Source organism: Phascolarctos cinereus, unplaced genomic scaffold (genome assembly GCF_003287225.1).
Source record: "Phascolarctos cinereus isolate Bilbo 61053 unplaced genomic scaffold, phaCin_HiC Scaffold_5;HRSCAF=322, whole genome shotgun sequence".
In the NCBI taxonomy this organism is placed as follows: domain Eukaryota; kingdom Metazoa; phylum Chordata; class Mammalia; order Diprotodontia; family Phascolarctidae; genus Phascolarctos; species Phascolarctos cinereus.
Genome location: NW_027555958.1, coordinates 349,674,322 through 349,694,004, shown reverse-complemented (window position 1 = coordinate 349,694,004; position 19,683 = coordinate 349,674,322). Strand labels below are relative to the sequence as shown.

The 19,683-nt window shown below is 44.0% G+C and overlaps 1 protein-coding gene across 2 annotated transcripts in view; it reads right to left on the bottom strand.

The window, feature by feature from the left end:
- The window catches only part of KIF26B (kinesin family member 26B), a 622,963-nt gene that overhangs the window by 30,138 nt on the left and 573,142 nt on the right, over positions 1 to 19,683 (bottom strand). For both annotated transcript variants that reach the window (XM_020982108.2, XM_020982110.2), the window contains 2 exons: positions 14,170 to 14,332; positions 9,145 to 12,580 (listed from right to left, as the gene is read on the bottom strand). In XM_020982108.2, the coding sequence (XP_020837767.1) occupies positions 9,145 to 12,580; positions 14,170 to 14,332 (3,599 nt within the window). The remainder of the gene's footprint in view (positions 1 to 9,144; positions 12,581 to 14,169; positions 14,333 to 19,683) is intronic.

The window sequence follows — 19,683 nt, the reverse complement described above, 5'->3', positions numbered from 1 at the left end:
AAATGACAAAGCTAGTTAGTGGCTGGGCTCAGACTAGAACCCAGGGCTTCTGACCCCTGATCAAGAGCTCTTTCCCTGCAGGATCTTCCCATTCTTCTCTTTCCTTTCACTGTGCCCTCTGGTGTCTCTCTTCTACTGACAACAAATTATCCTTCTTGTTAGACCCAGGCATATGAACATGTTGCCTCCCCCCATAGATTGTAAGCTCCCAGAAGGCAGGGACAACTTAATTTTTGTCTACATCCCCAACACTTAGCACAATACCTGGCAAATGGTAGGAGCTTAATAAATGGTTGTTAAAATCCTAATGTACAGAACAAGCTGACAGAGGCCTGGTGTATTGGATGTGGAGATGGAACACCTCGGTTAAAATAGTGGACTGACTGATTTCATTGGCAGAGGGAACTCCTGGGCTTCTAGGATCTGACTCCAGGTCCAGCACTCTATCCATTGAGCCATGTAACCATGTATGTATATGTATTTTTGTACATGCATATTTTGCTGTTATTCACCCTTTGTGACTCCATTTGGGGTTTCCTTGTCAAAGATATGGAGTGGTTTGCCATTTCCTTCTCCAGCTCACTTTAAAGATGAGGAAACTGAGGCAAACAGAGTTAAGTAACTTGCCCAGAGTCATACAACTATTAAATGTCTGAGGCTGGATTTTAACTCAGGTCTTCCTAACTCCAGGACTAGAGTTCTATCCACAGCACCTTCTAGTTGCCTATACACACACACACACACATACACACACACACACACACACATATATAAATATGTATATATATATACACACACACATATATGTGCATACACAAATATACATACAATATATGTAACATGTATGTGCATACCCATATATATGTGTGTGTAAGATGTATATCATATTTATATACACACGTGTATATTTGCATGTGTGTGTATGTATTTAGGTTCTGAATGGAATTTTAAAAAACCCTCCTGAATGGGAAGAGGAAAGGAACTGAGCCATGGAAATGATCCTTCAGTCCCACATGCTCCTCTTCCCTGGCAATATCTTGATTTTTTCTCTTTCTAACTACCCCAGTATAAGCTCACTCCTGTGATCTCCTTCTTCCTCTTCCACTGCATTTTGTAACAAGACAGACTTGGACTTGGGAGAGGCTTAATGGACCTTCTTGTCCAATCCAGTCATTTTATAAATAAGAAAACTCAGTAGAAAGGTCAAATTACTTGTCTATGGTCACACAGCTGACAGTGAGGATTTAGATCCAGCTCCTCTAAGTGTACACCCAGTTTCTTTCTATGACCCCAGGCTGCCCTCTGTACTTTCACTAGCTCCTTATCCGTCTTGCTTCTGGGATGATATTCCCTGAAAATACATGGCAGCATGTGGCTTTCTTCCCTCCTCATGCAGCTGTGACAATGACTTCCAGGTTCTCCTCTTTCACTAAGATGGCAGAAGCCTGAAAAGATGAAATCAATACTACTATGTTGGCAAACAAGATGGTTCCGAGCCACTACTGGTGGAAAATGGCTACCAATATTGACTGTAAGACCTATGAGCTAACCAATGTATTCAGATTTCTTTACACAGGATTTAGAGTTTGGTCATTACTAAGTAATAGCTAGACCTGCTAAACTAGGATCTCTATATTCTTGATGAAACTGGTCTTTATTATATTTTCTATTTTACTGAGAACCCTTTGCCTTCCAACCCTCTATTTTACTTTCTTTTTTTTTTTTTACCCATTTCTTACAAATAGGGTTAGCCTTTTGAATAAGAAGTAAAGAAGACAAGAAGGAACATTGGAAAGACTGTTTTGGAGGAACACTTGTAAATCCCTTCTTTCCTTCCAAAATAATTCTCCAACATTTTTGTTAGGGTGTTCAAAATTCTATTACTAGAGACAATTCCTTTGGCTCTTAGAGACTCTGGTCTTCAAGAATTCTCTATTTAAATGTAAACACCCCTGGAAGGGTATCACATCTTATGTTGGCAGCTAGGTGGCAGCATAGTGCACAAAGCTCTGGGCCTAGTCAGGAAGACTCTAGGGGATTCCCATCAGTTGGGGAATGGCTGAACAAGCTGTGGTATATGATTGTGATGGGATACTACTGTGCTATAAGAAATGACGAGCAGGATGGTTTCATTAAAACCTGGAAACACATATATGAACTGATGCAAAGTGAAGTAAGCAGAACAAGGAGAACATTGTACACAGTAACAGCAACATTGCACAATGATCGACCGTGAATGACATAGCTATTCTAATCAATACAATGATCTAAGACTATTTCAGAGGTCTCATGAGGAAAACCTCTATGAAGAATGCTACATGAAAAATGCTCTCTGGAGAGAGAAATGATGAACTCTGAGGGCCAACTGAAGCATACTTTTTTCATTTACTTTATTTTATTGTTTTTGTTTTCTACAACATGGCTAACATAAATATATTTTGCATGACTTCACATGTTTAATGGATACCATATTACTTGAATTCTCAACAGGTAGGAGAGAGGCTGGAGGAAGGCAGAGAATTTGGACCTCAAAAAAATTTTAAATGAATGTTAAAAATAAATAAAAACAAATAATTTTTTAAAATCATACCTTAGACACTAGTTATGTGACCTTGGGCAAGTTACTTAACTTCTATATGACTTGGTTCATCAATTATAAAACCTCCCAGGGCTGTTTTAAGGATCAAATGAGGTAATATTCATTAAATGCATAGCTAAGTGCCTGGGACATAATAGATGCTTAATCAATGCCTGTTTCCTTCCTTCCTTAAGCCAAGGTTTAGCTGACAGCTAGGAACAGGCTGAAGTGGTAGATCTGTAATATATGGTAGATGTAAGGAATGTGTTAAAAAAGATTTAGAGCTGAAAAGGACCTTAAAAAGCCATTAAATCCAAGCTTCTAATTTTACAGGTGAGGAAACTGAGGCACAGAAAGATTAAGTAGAGGCTACTTAAATGCTGCTTTCCTTAGGCCCATGGTAGGTGCTATATAAATGCTTATTGCTTTAAGGGACTTGCCCATGTAGTAAGTGTCTGAGGTAGGATTTGAAACTAGTTCTTTCCGATTCCAAGTCCAATGCCTCATCCACTATATTATGCTAAGAATTCTCTAAAGATTTCCCAGAGGTTGTAGTACAGAATTTGAAATTAAAGACTGAGGCCCGAGTCCTGGCATCGATACCCAAGGGATCAAAGCAACTCTAAGGATCAAAGCTCTAGAGCTGGAAAGGGTCCTCAGAAGTCAGCTAATCCAATTCCCTCATTTTTCAGATGCGGAAACTGAATCCCAGTGAGAAAAAGTGAATTGTTTGTCATGTCATTGCCCAGGTGTCAGAGACAGGATTTGAACTCAGGTCTTCTTACTTCAAATCCAGCACCTTTCCACTACAGCCAGCTTCTTCACCCATGAGGAGAGTGAGCACAGGCTGGAGCTGTGTTCTCTAGTACCACTGGGACTCTGGTTCTATTTCATTATGTGTTTTTGTGGGTTGGCTTGAGAAGCTCACAACCCCTAATGGCATTGCCTCAATGGGAAAATGTGCTCCAGGTTGCAAATAGCCTATCCACAAAATTTTGAACCACCACCTGTTCATAAGCTGGTGACTACCTGTTCTTCCAAAAACATCCTGTAGGAGCATTCTAAGGTGTAACTTTTTGGTTTTTAGTCATTTCAGTTGTGTCTGATTCTTCATGACCCCATTTGGGGTTTCCTTGGCAGAGATACTGGAGTGGTTTGCCATTTCCTTCTCCAGCTCATTTTACAGATGAGGAAACTGAGGCAAACAGGATGAAGTTACTTGCCCAGGGTCACACAGATTTGAGCTCAGGAAGATGAGTCTTTCTGACTCCAAGCCCAGTACTCTATCTACCATGCCACCTAGCTGCCCTCTGCTTTAATTTAGCTGGCTGAATATTAAGAACTTATGATGTGCCCAGGCTCAACACAGTTGGTAACTGTCCAAAGCAGGATCTGAAGTCATAAATGTGAGTCTTTCTGATTCTAAGCCCAGCACTCCATCCACCACGCCACCTAGCTGCCCTCTGCTTAACTTAGCTGCCTGAATACTAAGAACTTACTAGGTGCAAAACCCTGGGAATACAAATACAAACAAGTAATACAATTTTTGCCATCAAGGCACTTACATTCTAAAGGGGTAAGACCATATATAAAAAACTGGGAAGAACGGATGGAGGGAGAGAGGACAGGCAGATTGCTAAGGAGACAGAATAGGATTCCCTTGTCCAGAGTGTCCAGGTGTGAGGGAGGCAGAGCATGGCTGGTGTTCTTTCCCAAAATGATGGTCTCAGGGTATCTTCAATGAGGAGAGGAAAGCCCCAAGGCAGAGGTTTCTGAGGATAACATGGTAGGCAAAGAGAAGGAGGGTTTTGGAAACAGTCTAGGTGTGAGAGTCCACTCCTGCATTACACAGTAGCCAGGAATCCTGTCCCTGAACTAGGCTTTTCCCTATGCTTCTCAGTAGATGGTTTCAAGGTAACAGATTGTTTGCAACAATCCAATGATTTGTTAACAGACTCTGCATCCCAGGGAAACAAAGGCAAGGAAACTTAGTAGCTAACTTTTATTGCTGTTTGTTCTTTGTGTGTGGCCAGACAATATATTCCTTGTATGGTTCACCACGCTAGGCTGAGATGCCTCTCCAGAAGACTTTAGCGCTTAGCCTATGCTGGCCAGAAATGGAGTATTTTCCTAGTCAGACCAGAAGGAACAGGAAGCACCCAACTGCCTGTGAGGGTCATGTGCTGGGAATGACATCTTTGGCAATCATACAATTAACCATCAAACAGAAAATTACTTTGTGTGATGTGTGAAAACTGCCAACATGCCTGCAGTATGTATATTTACAAACTCAACAAAATGATAATTGAGAAGGTTAAGTTCCTCTGTCCTATTACTGCTCATGATGGTCATCTAGTATATATTTTCTGTATCTCCATTTAAGGAATTTTCTGGCAGCCCATAGAGCAGTTCTGGATTTGGCTTTCCTGATATTTCCAAGGTAAAAGGACCCTTTGGGTATCTCTAAAGAAAGCTGAATTGTCAGAGGATGGTGAAAGGATTCAGTTGTTCTAGCTCTAATTCTATTAACATGAGGCAATATGGCATAGTAGTGGATAGAGATTTGCCCTTGAAACCTAGTTTCAAATCCTTTGCTTTTCTCCATATCTCCAATATTTAGCCCAATGCCTAGCACATAGTAAGTGCTTAATAAATGTAAGTGCTTAATAAATGCTTATTGACTGACTGACACATCCTGGTTGTGTGATCCTGGGCAAATTACTCAACTTTTCAGTGCTCTGGCCAACTTTCTAAGACTAAGTTGCAAAGAAAATGCTGACCTAAACTGGAGTATTCCACTCAATTTTGTATGCCACACACAATAAGCTGGAGAGTGGCAGGATGGGAAAGGATCTTAAGATCATGCCATATGAGGACTGGCTGAAGTACTCCAGAATGTTCCACCCAAAGAAGAGAACATTTATAGGGAGGAGGGAAACATGATAGCTGTTTTCAAGTATTGGAAGGGTAAAACACGTTGAGGAATTATTGGACTCACTCTGCTTGGACCCAGAGGGTAGAATTAGAAACAGTGGGTAGAGAGTGTAAAGAGATAGATTTTAACTTGATATAAGAGGGAAAAAATTCTAACTAATAATTAGAACTATCCAAAGAAGGAATGGGCTGCCTTGGGAAACACCGCATTCCCCCTCAAGCAAAGGCTAGATGATTACGTTAGCTGGTAGAGAGTATGTTATAAACCAGAACATCTGGTCTATGTTAAGGCCCATAACAAAGGCTCAATAATGAAGTATATTGTAGAGATCATTTTATGCAAGTTTGAGTTGAACTAGGTGGTCTCTGCGGTCCTTTCCACTCCAAGATTCTGTGATGCTTAATTAATATACTCAGTTCAAAAATAGGATTCTGACAATGGAAACAAGCACATATATTTCAATGCCAGAAAGAGCAATATAACATTTAATTAGGTTGATACTGCCATTTTTGTTGCATTGTAATAAATGCATTGTACCTATAACTCATGTCATGACACCAAGGACTTGGGTGTACTTTGGGTGACTTCTCACCTACCTGGCTCGCTGTCTCTGTCCAGATAATCTGCAGAATTTCAATAATCTGGCCACAGAGGTCCCTTCCAACTCTAAGTCCTACAAATCTGGGATTTTGAGGAGGATAACTTGCTATGATTGGTTTTATAATTATTTTGTTACTTTTATCTGAATGATAAAAATTCACCCGTAACCAAAGATTTCATTCTCTTTCCACTGGTGCCATTCAATCCCTGCTCTATACAAATCCTCTTGAAGCAATAACCAAAAATGATAAGATCATACCAAATTCTTAAGAAAAATAACCTCAAATAAGTGCAGTGCCGATGTGTTTCTTTGTTGTTTCTGTTCCCTACTCCCTCAACAAGTAAATGTGAAATCTAACCACGAAGCTAGGAATTCCCTTTCAAGAGTTTTATGGCATCTCTTAAAGAAACCATTGCTGATTTATGCTGATCACACACGACAGCTAACATTTCTGTTAATAATAATCATAAATAAGCCGGACAAGGTCACCTAACCTGAAATGAGCACATCTCCACTGCCATATCCATTATATAGTGGGCTGGATCTATGGCAGATGATCAGGAAAGGTCTAATGCTTCTGACACTGTATAGGAAAACAACATCCTACCTCTAGCACTGACTCTGGCTTCTTCTTTAAATTATCCACATAAATGTGTGCATATCTTTACACACACTCACATACATGCACAACCTAATTTATGCTTCTCTAACACCAAAATATTTACAGTAGGCCTTTTTTGTGGCACAGAAATGGAAACAAAGAAGATGCCCAATGAACTGAGTAATGGCTAAATAAATTATGACATAGGAATGGAATGTGCCAGAAAACACTGAACATGAAGAATACAGAAGCATGATTAGGACACAATGAAGTGAAATAAACAGAACCAGGAAAACAATACAGATGATCTCTATCACAATGTAAATGGAAAGAACAACAAAGAACTCTGAATATGGTGTACTCAAAACAAACCCAAGTATAGCCTAAGTTTAGAACAAGAGCTTTCATATTACAAATAAGCTCTAAATGGATAGAGGACCTGTATGTAAAAACATCATAAACAAATCAGAAGAGCAGGGAAGGAGGTCCCTTTCACTAAAACGGGCAGAGAAAGAGTTCTTCACTGAGCAAGGGGCAGAAAAGATCATAGTAGATAAAATGAACAATTCTGATTACATAAAATTGAAAAGATTTTGCAAAAACAAGACCAATGCAGTTAGAATTAGGAGGGCAATAGCTAACTTAAAAAAAAACTTTTGCAGTAAAATTTTTTGATAAAGATCTGATATCCAACTAATTCAAATATATAAAAACAAGAACCATTAAGGTAAAGGATTTGAACAGGCAGTTCTCAAGGAGAGACATACAAGCTATCAGTGGCCACAGGAAAAAAAAATGCTCCACATGATAAGGAAATGCAAATAAAAACAACTCTGAGGTTCTCCCTCACCTCCATCAGATGTTAAAGATAACTAGAATGGGAAATTCCAGTTGTTGGAAGGGCTATGAAGTAGTCTACATTGGATAGTAATATGGAACGAAACCCCAAAAGTCACTATACATTGTATATCTTTGACCTAGTGATAATGAATACTGGGCACATATTCCAAAAATAATCAAAGACAGATGGAAAGGAGCCTTACGTACAGAAATATTCAGAGAAGCACCCTTGGTTGTTGTGAAGAATTGGAAAGTAGAAGAGCATCCATTAAGTGGACAATGGCTGAAGAAATTTAGGTATATGAATGTAATCTTTGCAACTACATCCCTGCCTGGTTTCAACTCCACAGACCAAATGTTAATGTCCCTCCCAGGATATGCTCACAACTTCTAATTTCATCACCATGCTGCTAACTCAAGCTAGGATACCATCACCCTTAGCCTCCTCTCCTCTCTGACTGGAGGGTCAGAGGGTAAAGTACCAAACTCCTCCCAAAGCCCTCCTTTGCAGAAAGCAGAAATTGGACTTGTAGCTCACTCTACTTTGCATCTAAAGCTCTGGCTGGTTTCAACTCCAGGAAACAAGACGACTCCTGGTGTTTCCCTTTCTAGCCTCTGTTTTTGTACTGTCTTCCTGTCCTTGAGGCTAGGAACTGTCTTTCTTTTTCTTATTTGCATCCCTAGCACTTAGCACAGTGCCTGGCAAACCATAGGTGCTTAATAAATGTTTATTGAATTAAGTTGTAAGAAATGACAAAAGGGATAGATTCAGGGAACATGGGAAGACTTGCATGAACTCCTACAAAGTGGGCAGAACCTGGAAAATAAATTATGCTTTGACTACAACAAATATGAAACTGAATGCTGGGTAATTAGAATGACCAAGAACCTTGGTCCTGGAGAAGAGGGGAGAAAATGCACTTCTTAAGAAAGGACTGTGCGTATGGGATATCACATAAACTGTTGACTCTGATATGTTGGTTGGTTCTGCTTCACTGATATATTTTTTTTTCCTTTTCCCTTTTAGAAATTCTTTAAACAGAAATAAAGATGACACAAAACCAAAAGTTGTCAATAAGGATCATTTCCCCTCCTGGGTTCAAATCCAGCCTCAGACACATAACACTTACTAGCTGTGTGACCCTTGGCAAGTCACTTAACCTCACTGCCTAAGCGCCGCCCCCCCCCCTAAAATAAATGGTAATTTTCTTCTTTGGGGCAGCTAGGTGGCACAGTGGATATAGCATCGGCCCTGAAGTCAGAGGACCTGAATTCAAATGCAGCCTCACACCAAACACTTGACACTTACTAGCTGTGTGACCCTGGGCAAGTCACTTAACCCCAATTGCAAAAAAAAAAAAATCATTTCCCTGCTTGAAAGAAAGAGGAGGAGGAAGAGGAGAAGGAGGAGAAGAGGAGGAGAAACTTCCCTGTGTTTCTTTTAGTTACGCTTCTCTTTCTCCAGAGAATTTCTACACAGAATGTCCAGAGCCCCAAAGGTCAGCAAGCTTTGCCACTGCCAGCCCTGAGGCGCGGTTCAGGATGCGGACCTGCATCCCTCCTCTTTACGCACAAAGATTTAAGCCTACCTGAATTGGAGCGTTTCTTTGGAGTTTTGAGACTTCGGCACCTTCCGCTGACTGAGCTGCTGTTCTCACTCATGGAGTCTTGCGCGGACGAAGCACTGCCTGTGGCCTCGCTGTCTCTCATCATGCTCTCGTAGCCGCTGCTGCCTCCGCTGTGGTAGAACAGGGCCGTTTTCCCCATGGCCGGGGGAAGCTCCCCACTCAGCACGCTGCTGTTGTCACTGCCATGGCCGCTGCTGCACCGATGGGGCTTGCGTGGAGGGGTGATTTTGCTGTACGGGGAGGGCAGCATGTGAACGGCAGGTTTCTCCTCTCCAGGAAGGCCACCCCGCTCCTCTGCCTCGGAGCTCCCACGCAGCTGCAAACCTCGGGTGCTTGTATTCCCCTGAAGCAGTTCGGAGATCCGGCCATTGACTGCACGTAGGGGAAGTTTGGAAGTGAGTCCAGACCCCCGGCTCCGGCTGAGGGACTGGGTGGACCAAGACATGTGCTTTCCACTGGGGGGTAGGCTGGAACTCTGCCCAACTGACTGTGGCAGAGACTTGGTGGAGAAGCTGAGAGTTTTGGTACTGGAGGTGGAGAGGCTCCGAGCTTTGGGACTGGCCAGGAGGAGCTTGCTAACGGCAGAGATCTTCGACTGGCCAGCCTTGGGCGACGCCCCAGCAGACTGCGAGGTGCAGGAATTGGTGGGGGAGGACATGGCTGAACGATTCAGGGTCCTCCCGGTCCTTGGCATGGTGCTATCTTTGCCAGAGTGCATTCTGGAGCTTACAGAGGACAGGCTCTCAGCCCGCTCCAGGGACAGGCATTCATAGTGACTCACTGTGGACCGACCGAGGGAGTTGGTCCTACTGGCCAGCTGCTCAAGCTTGGCGCTGAACAACTTGCTGCTACTGGTATCTTTCGTCTTGCTGCTGGGCTCATCGGGGGAGCCAGGGAGGAAAGGAGCTGGCTGGTTCAAGGGGCTGCTAGTGCTGCTACTAGGGGCACTATGCTGGGGGCTAGCCCGATTCTTCTGATCCAGGCTCGACTTTCGGATGGGTGGAAGAGGGGGTGTCCCTTTGGGCCTAGCCAGAACGCAGTGCTTCGGAGAAGCCATCCTCCTCTCTAGGGTGGTCTTGGAGGACTGAGATCCAGAAGATGAGCAGATACCATTGCTCTCGGCAGCACAGTGGTAGAAGACATTGTCCAGGTCATCCAGCCTGCTGGCTTTCTGAAATGCCCGTGGGAGACTGCTAGCCTTCAGGCTCTTGTTGGCATGCACAGGGGTTTGGGTGGCCAAACTGGACAAGGTCATCTCACAGCCATCCACAATCCTCTTGAAACTGTCAGACACAGGGGAGTTAGATGTCTCTCCGCTGCTGCTGCTGCTACTGAACCTGTCTACTGAGTTGGGCTTCTTGTCTTGTTCTGGTTCATGCCTAGGCTCAGGCTTTGTGGAACCCATCTCAGATTCAAAGCTAGTTGTGTTACTCGGATAAGTATTCTCTTTTTTCACCTCCTCTTCCTGCTTAAGCCAAGGGTCCTCAAATTTGATCTCTTTCTTTGTGTTGGTTTCTTTGCTCTCCTGAGACTGGGCTGCTCTGGAAGGTGAGCTGACTGTGGTTATTGCCTCATCTGTCTCTTGGATGTTAAGGGGACTCACAGAGATACAGGGATAAACAGTAATATTCGTCTTCATGGGGATGTAGCCTTCACAGCCACCCAAGTTTGCTGCATTGGAAATCGTCACCATGGCTTTGCCAAGAGTTGATATTTTACAGCCTTTGATGGGTGAGCCTTTGTTGAAAGCCTCTTCTCCCATTTCAGATAGGATGAGCAAATTTTCTGGGCCTGCCTTTGGCTTGTCTCCACACATCATTCTACTGTTCTGGATGGTGTTTGCAAAGTCTGGGAGCGGAGGATCTGCCAGTGCTTCCCTGTGCCCATAGCATGTCTGGGCTATGAAACTGTGGCATGACTGCTCACCATCGCTCCCTGTGCTCATCTCACTCAGCCAAGAGCTGATGGAGGACCGTCTGCTGCCAGTATCCCGGACCTTCTCATCCAGGTTTAACTTGGGGAGGGGCAAGAACTGGGTGATGCTGACCTCTGAGACTGGAGCTGTGTTGGAATAACACTCAAGGTCCTCACTGATGCTGCTGATGATACTGACTGGACGGGAGCCTGAAGCCAAGGCTTGCACAGAACAATCACTGTTGAAGCTGATGATGCTGGTGGGACGCCCATTTTCAAGGACCCCACTGATGGTCAGCTCCTCTACCAAAGTGAACACCAGCTCATCCTCACCATTCAACTCCAGAGGTTGCTGGACAGTGACCATGGTTGTACTCAGGACTCCCTTCTTGGACCCTGGAGAAGTGGCTGATTGCTCCTCATCAGTGATGGCCTCCGAAAATCCCCCACTCCCAGAAGACACAGATTTCTTCAGGACCTGAGGGCTCATTCCTACTGGAGGTGTACGGATCTCAGGCTGCAGTAAGGACTCACTAGACACCATCCCAGAATCCTTGGCCAAGGGTGGTGGTGGAGGGGGCGGAGCTGGAGAGGGGAGCACCCCTTTCTGGGTGTAGACTTTGCACCTCTGAGAGGGTGAACTTGGTGGCTTATACTCAGAAGTCTTGGAGAGGCTGGCAATGCCGAGGCGGGGCGAACCCATCGGCCGGGGTTTGCCCTCCACAAAGCCGCACGAGTTGAGGCTTTCACGGCTGCTCTGAAGGCTGGGGCTGTGGGCGAGCTGGGAGGAGCTAGTCTGGCTGCTGGAGCTGCCAGGGATGCTCCTGGGTGAGGAAGGCGCGGGAGTGTTGATGAAGGCTGCAGAAGGGACCGGGGAGTGATTCCTCGGAAGCTTGGTGACCAGGGCACTGGCACTCTCCTGCCCTTCCTTCTCCAGCAGCTGACCATCAGAACCATTCTCTTCCTTATCAGACTCTGACAGCTGGCTCAGCTCGGCCACTTGGCTGGCTAGGGTGGGGCACTTGTTCAGATGGTCAGCACCAAACTGGATGGGCAGCTCCTCAAAAGGAAACTTGTTGGTCTCCTCGCTGCCATCTATGCAGTCCAGCCTCTCCTGGAGCTCCGCAAAGGTGTTGCACTTGAGGCAGTCCCTCTCTGACTGGCTGGAGGCGCTGTCCCCAGCATCCTCCAGCCTGCTGTTGTTCTTGGTCTTCTGCAAGGCAGGGACTATCGGGACGAAGTCTGGAGGTCCCTCGTTGTCCGTGAGCTCCTTATCCGAGAGGGCCGTGCCGTTGGGGCCCACGTAGATCACAGTATCACAGGACTGCTCACTGCTGGAGGAGTAGTCTGGGTCACTGGACAAGTGAAGGATGGGGAAGTCTGGGTCGACAGCGCCGCGGGGATGGAAGGGTCTCAGCTGGGTTGGCCGGCGCATTCTGCCTTCCTCACAAGAGCTTTCCCCTCCAGAAGAGCTTGAGGTGTACTAGGAGGGAGAGAAGAGTGAGTTAGCATGGAAGAGCTACCAAGGGAACCCTCTGGATGACTGCAGTAGACATGACGGCAGTCGTGAGGGCAGCCAAAGCCCCCAAACAGCCTAATGAAGTCAGTGGCTCAGAGAGGCCAGGATACCAATGAAGGCCCCATACAATTAGAGCCAGAAAGGGGATAGGGAACCATGCAAATAATAACCCTAGGATGGATATATGAGGGGCCTGAAATTATGATGTCATCAATATAGATGGTACTTGGTGAGGAATCTATTTCTTCTAAAAATTCCAATCAGTTATTCTTCTGCAATTTATAATCAGAGAGAGTTGCCTGTGGCACTCATGGGTGAACTGACTTATCCAGGGTCACACAGCTAGAATATGCATTACGAACATGAACCCAGACTCATGAATATACTTTACATCTCTGGGAGGGTGAACTTGGTGGCTTGTGCTCAGAAGTCTTGGAAAAGCTGGTGATGCCAAGGTGGCACCACCCACATGACACAGTGATTTTCACAACAGACCTGACTCCACTATCTGAAGTGGCTTAACTGACTTCACTATGACTAGAGATGGCACTAGATCTGGCCATTGGACCTAACACCTCCACTTAAAAGACGAGGAAACTGAGGCCCTGGGAATTAAGAGACTTTTCTAAGGTTATACAGGTATCAAGAAGCAGGACTAGGATTTGAACTCAGGTCCTGTGACTACAAGGCAGCTAGGTGGCACAGTGGATAGACAGCTAGGCTTGGAATCAGGAAGATTTATCTTCATGAGTTCAAATCTGGCCTCAGACCTTGGGCAAGTCACTTAACCTTGTTTGCCTCAGTTTCCTCATCTATAAAATGAGATGGAGAAGGAAATGGCAAACTACCCCAATGTCTCTGCCAAGAAAACCCCAAATGGGGTTACAAAGAGTCAGATACAACTGAAAAACAACAACTTGTGACACCACCCACATTCCACTGTGCTACATTGCCAAGACAAGGTCCGTGGTTTTGGGGGACTTTCCTCATTAAGTTGGGGACCATCAGAGTTGATTTCTGAAAATCTGTCATGGTGAAGATACTGCCCAGGAACACAGAAGGGAATTAGGATGGCGTGAGAATCATTTTCTTCAGAATCATGAGATCAGAAGATCTCTGGGAATCTTGCTTCAACCTGCCAAGATCACAGGATGGCAAGAAAAAACTCATACACATCTCCTCCATTCCCCAAACTCTACATTTACAATCCAGAAAGAACCAAATGTAAGGTGTCTCTAATGGATGCAAAAGGAAGAAAGTAGCCACAAAGAACATACTTCTAGTCAGAGGCCTGGGTTTAACTCTGTATTCTGAAATGCTCCAGCCCTGCAGCAGAGGGAATAAAATACCACCCCATATCACCTGGAAGCTCTTCCTTCTTTCGATTCTTAACGTTCATTCTAAATCCTTCATTGGCAGCCAGAGATAACAGATCCCTCCTTATCACTCAGGAATTATGAATATTGACTTTCCCCCCCATTTTTCCTTAGGCATCTGTGGCAGGGCTCTGGAAGGCCGCTCCTTTCCCATCCTGCACACCTCCATCCCCTTACCTTAGTTTTCTTTTTCTTCATTCTCAGGACTCTGGATGCAATCTGGATGGTAGATAGGGTTTCTGCATAGTTCCCGGAGGCTGCCGAGATGTGAGCGATCATGGTGGTACGGCAGTTCATGTTCCCCAGGGACTCTCGCAGCAACATGGTAAGCTTGCTGTCTCTGTGAAATAAAATGAATTAAGGCTGCATTAGTGGGTCATGCTTCACTTTGGCTGTCACTGGGGGGTGAGAGGGGGTCCTTTGCTTCAGGTCTCTGTGTGGCTTTTTTTCTTTCATTTCCTTTTTAATGGCATACTCATTAGTATCATTCTCCAGGTTGGAATAATTTGGTGTTGGCAGCTGAGCCAAACTGGGCTATGACCTTGTGCCCCAAACCCAACATGTCTGTCCCACGTCTGTGCATTTGTCCATGTCATGCCTCACTCCCAGAATGGACTCCCATGGTGTAGTAGAAAGAAAACTCACAACCTGTCTCTGGAACTTACTAGCTCCATGACTGTGAGAAAAGCATTTAACCCTTCTGCAGCTCAATTTCCTCATTTGTAAGGTAGGGATCATAGTACCCTGTATGGCCTTCCTCACATGGTTCTTATGCGGATCAAAAGAGAAACCACCCATAAATATTACATGTCACTTATTGTTGTTTTTCTATGAGAAGCCATTTATAATTCTGAAAGCATTATAATGGTATTGTTGCTGCTGTTAGGACCATAGATTCAGAGTTGGAAGGGACATCAGAGGCTGTTTAGTCCAATGCTTTCATGTCACAGACCAAGAAACTGAGGCCTAGGGAAGCAGAGTGACTTGGGGTAGGACGTAAATCCAAGCCCTTTGACCCAAGAGGTAGTGTTCTTTCTGCTGCACCATACCATTATGTTCCAGCCAAACTGGTCTAATATCTGTTCCCCAAGCTTAGCATACTGTCTTCCCTCTCCATGCTTTTATACAACTTTTCCTTCTTGCCTGGAACGCACTTCCCTTTTTAACTGTGTCTCTTATGATCTTTATCTTCATATTCCATCTCCCATGGAAAACTTCTTCTGTTTCTCCCAATTATTAATGCTTCTGTGCATTCTCTCTCTCTCTCTCTCTCTCTCTCTCTCTCTCTCTCTCTCTCTCTCTCTCTCTCTCTCTCTCTCTCTCTCTCTCTCTCCTTCCCTCCTCCTCAATTAATGAATTAATGACAGCATCATCATGAGTCTGAAGGGTAAGTATGCTACTTATATGGGCCTCTCAAAGACGCTTACTACCTAGGAAATTCACTTAATCTCTCCAGGGCTGAGATTCTTCATTTGTAAAATGAAAGGGTTGGACTCAATGACATCGAAGGGTCCTTCAAGCTCTGAATCTCCAATCCCTAGCCCACAGTAGTTCAGGATTGTTAAATAAAAATGCCTATCGCTGCTTAGTCATTCAGTTGTGTCTGACTCTTCATGACCACCAGGCCCTTCTATCCTTCACTTTCTCCCTCAATCTGTCCAAACTCATGTCCATTGCTTCCATGACATTATTCGTCTCATCCTCTGCCAGCCTCTTCTCCTTTTGCCTTCAATCTTTCCCCAAATCAGGGTCTTTCCCAATAAGTCCTGTCTTCCCAAAATATTTGAGCTTCAGCTTTAGCATCTGACCTTCCAATGAGTAATCTGCAAAAAAAAAAAAAATGCCTAGACTAAACCAATAGTACATGACAGAGCTGGAGCAGAACCCAGGTCTTCTGACCTGAAGCTCAGTACATGCATCCTTAGAGAATACATCCTAACCCAAATCTATGAAATTTATATTCCTCGTAGGTAGAGCATCAACATTCATCTTCTCTTACTTTAACATACTGGAGAGTGTTATGTCTCTGAGGGGCAGGCTGTCATCTGGGCTGTGCTTTTATTTCCATTGGATTAGACACTTCTCTCTGTTTAACTCTTGGCAAATGCATAGCATCCTGTGTACTGGTTAATAGGGATGGTGAGTGATTCCTACTCCTGCTTAATTCCTACAGGCATTACAGAAAACCTGTGGAGATCCCTTTGGCAGTGGGGGTACCCTTTAACCAGCGGTTTGAGAGGACGAGTTAAAGCTGAAATCCTTCAGAATTATTAAGATTGGACATCTATGGTAGTTATCTCAGTTGTGCCTGCTAGGTGATGTCGTCCAGAAGCATCAAAAAAGAGGCCTGTCATGGCTCCCAAGTGCAGCCTACACCAGATTAAAGTGTAATTGGGAAAGTTAGCAAAATAGAGAAAAATATGATAAACCATGGATAACCCTACATTTAAAACTAAGTCACTGTGCAGTCTGCAGGGATCCTTATTTCTATTTGAGTTTCACACCACTGGCGTAGGACACAGAATGTTGGACTTAAACTCAGGAACCCTTAAATTCAAATCCTACCTCAGACACTTATTAGCTTTGGGCAAGTCATGTGACCTCTTTCAGGCTCAGTTTTCTCACCTATAAAACCGGGATTACAATAGCATCTTACGATAGCATCTATTCCATAGGGTTGCTGTGAGATAATATCAGATAAAATAATACATCAGATAAAATCAAATAATAGATGTAAAGTTCTTTGTAAACTTTGAAGTGATTATTGTTGTGGACAACTCTAGGAGTGTGGTTGGACAGTCTAGTCAACTGGTAGGAGATCATAGGCCAAGAGTAGACCTAGGAGATGGGGGAAAACATTTTCCCTCGTGGCCTTATATCAGGGCTCCAGAAAGGAAAGGCTATCATAGGCAGAAGAATAGCAGATTTCCTTTCCACAGAAAACTATGAAGGTATTAGCTGGGGGTAACACAAGGAGCCAGAGCATTAAGGCTTAAGTCCCACGCTAACTATGGCTTCCTTCAAAGCAAAACTGGCCGTGATGGAAGTTTGGTTGTTGTTCAGTCTTTTTCAGTCTTGTCCAACTCTTCATGACCCCATTTGGGGGTTGTCTTGGCATGGATACTAGAGTGATTTGCTATTTTTTTCTCCAGCTCATTTTACTGATGAGAAAACTGAGGCAAAGGGGGTTAAGTGACTTGCCCAGGGTCACCCAGCTAGTAAGCGTCTGAGGCCAGATCTGAACTCAGGAAGCTGAATCTTCCTGACTCTAGGCCTGGCACTATCCACTGAGTCACCTAGCTTCCCCAGAGATGGAAGCACAGGTGAAGAAAGGAGTCTGTGGAGGTTGCAAAGGTTTAACTCCCTTCAGACCGTTCTCTTCCCAACGCCAATGGCAATTGCCTGACCACTGCCATATCTGAGCATTAAAAAGAATAAATAAAGTACAAGTCCTCTGGCATGCGCCTTAAGGGATACTAAAGAAAATGGATCCCTCCTAGATGGGTTTTTCTTTTTGATAACTGGAAGCTGAGAATGGATTCCATTATAGTAAGTCTAAAATGGCAGGCTGCACCAATTTCCTTAATGGCAAGTTGTGTTAGATGAATTTCACCTTGATTAGGACTATGCCTCATTATGTCTCCATGTAACCTTGTGCCATTCTCAAGGTTAGAATCAGATCACTGAGCCTTGCCAGATCAAACTGCTTCCCTAGCTATGACTTCGTGTTTCCCCATTCATCATTCAGTCATCACAGGCATGGTGACATGCAAGTATCTGTTGGGCTGTTGTTTTTTTTAAATAAATGTCATTATGGGGAGTACACAACAATGTATATGTTGCTTAGTAACAGACACTTTTGCTTCCCTTATCTGAGATGGTAAAATTGCTAGCAGCCCCCCTTTTCACATGGGCTTTACTAGGTTCTAAAAGACATCCATATAGGAGTAAAAAAAAAAGGCTGAGATAATGCTTTGTCCTCTTTCAGCCTTGCCACAATCTTTTACTTAGAGTAAAGAAACAGGGAGAGAAGGTGAAGAGATAATTTAGTAAAGGTTCGGAATTGTAGACTTCTTTACTCATAGTATCTTTGGCAAAGGAATACTGTTAAACAGTGACGGGTCAGATTCTGGCTCTGACACTTACTAGGCTTTTCTGTGATTCAATTTTGTTACCTGTAAAATAGGAATAATAATACTGGAACCATTCACCTCCTCCTCCGCTGCAGTACTAGCATGGTCTCATTTTATTGTGAAGGCAACCCTGGCTTCTTCCAAGACTATGGCCAGTGGGGTTTAGGCTCCAGCCGACACTATCAAGTAGAGGCCCATTAGTAGATTTTATGTCTTTTATTAGAGATAGAACCTAGCTGAATTCAGAGAGGGTTGGCTACGGGGTGATCCATTTTTTAATCATAGTGATTCATGAGCATTGTAGAGGGAGCACACACACAAATAAAGCCATGGATCTTTGAATGACCAAAACAAAATGCCTGTACTTCAAAGGGTGACTGAAAGTGCTTTTTAAACCTGACAGTACTATATCACTGTTAATATTTAATAGCTAGCATTTATATGGGCAGCTGGGCTGTGCAGTGGATAGAGCACCCAGCCTGAAGGCAGAAAGTTGTTATTGAGTCATTTCAGCTGTGTCTGACTATTTGTGACCCCATTTTGGGGTTTTCCTGGCAGAGATACTGGAGTGGTTTGCCATTTCCTTCTCCAGCTCATTTTACAGATGAGGAAACTGAGGCAAACAGGTTAAAGTGACTTATCCAGGGTCACACAGCTAATAAGTGTCTGAGGCTGTATTTGAACTCAGGAAGAAGAGTCTTCCTGGTTTGAAGCCCAGTGCTGTATCCAATGTGCCCAGGAAGATTTAGGTTCAAATCCGACCTAAGAAAGATATGGATTCAGCAATGCCTGGGATGAGGGGTCCTCCAGATCTGGTACCTGACATTGGGGGAGGAGAGCAGTGAGCAGAGAAGAAATGCTATCATGAGGTCAGGAAGGGACAGAGGAGGGTCTGGTAGTGGAAGGTAGTTTATGAGGTAGGGGAAGAGTTATATAATTGCTTCAAGAAACCATGTTTACATAATAATATTTTCCCCAAACATCGCATGATTCTATCTCTGCCTTTGCTTGTAGCAGGCTAGGAAGAGAACATTAAAAGAACAGAAATAGTTAATGGGCTTTAATTAATCAGAGACTTGAAAGAACATAATAATACTTCGTAATAATGTGATGTCTTCCCAGGCACAAAGCCAGAGGCTCATCCATGTGAGAAGTAAGGTGTGTCCCTAGTTACCTAACCATCTCTTTTTTTCATTTGTTATTCTCTGTCTTGATCACCCATTCTGTGTATGAAGCTCAGAGTTCCCAGAAGAACCAGTCAGTATGTTGGGATCTCCAGCAAAGAAGGACAAATATCGAATTCTCTTAAGAAAATCCAGAAGAACCTTAGGCCCAAGATGGAGCCACAGTTACAGAGAGAATTGGGCAATAACAATTTCATGGCAGGAAATGGAGCCTGAGGTTTTGCTTATTAGATTCAATAGTGATAGAGATGGCTATCAACATAAGGCCATTGCAATGTTGGCCAGGAAAGAACTACGCTAAAGCTGGGAGGGATTTCACTTCTGTCTGATCTATCACCTCTGGAAGGAGAGCAGCTAGCACCCTACCCATTTGT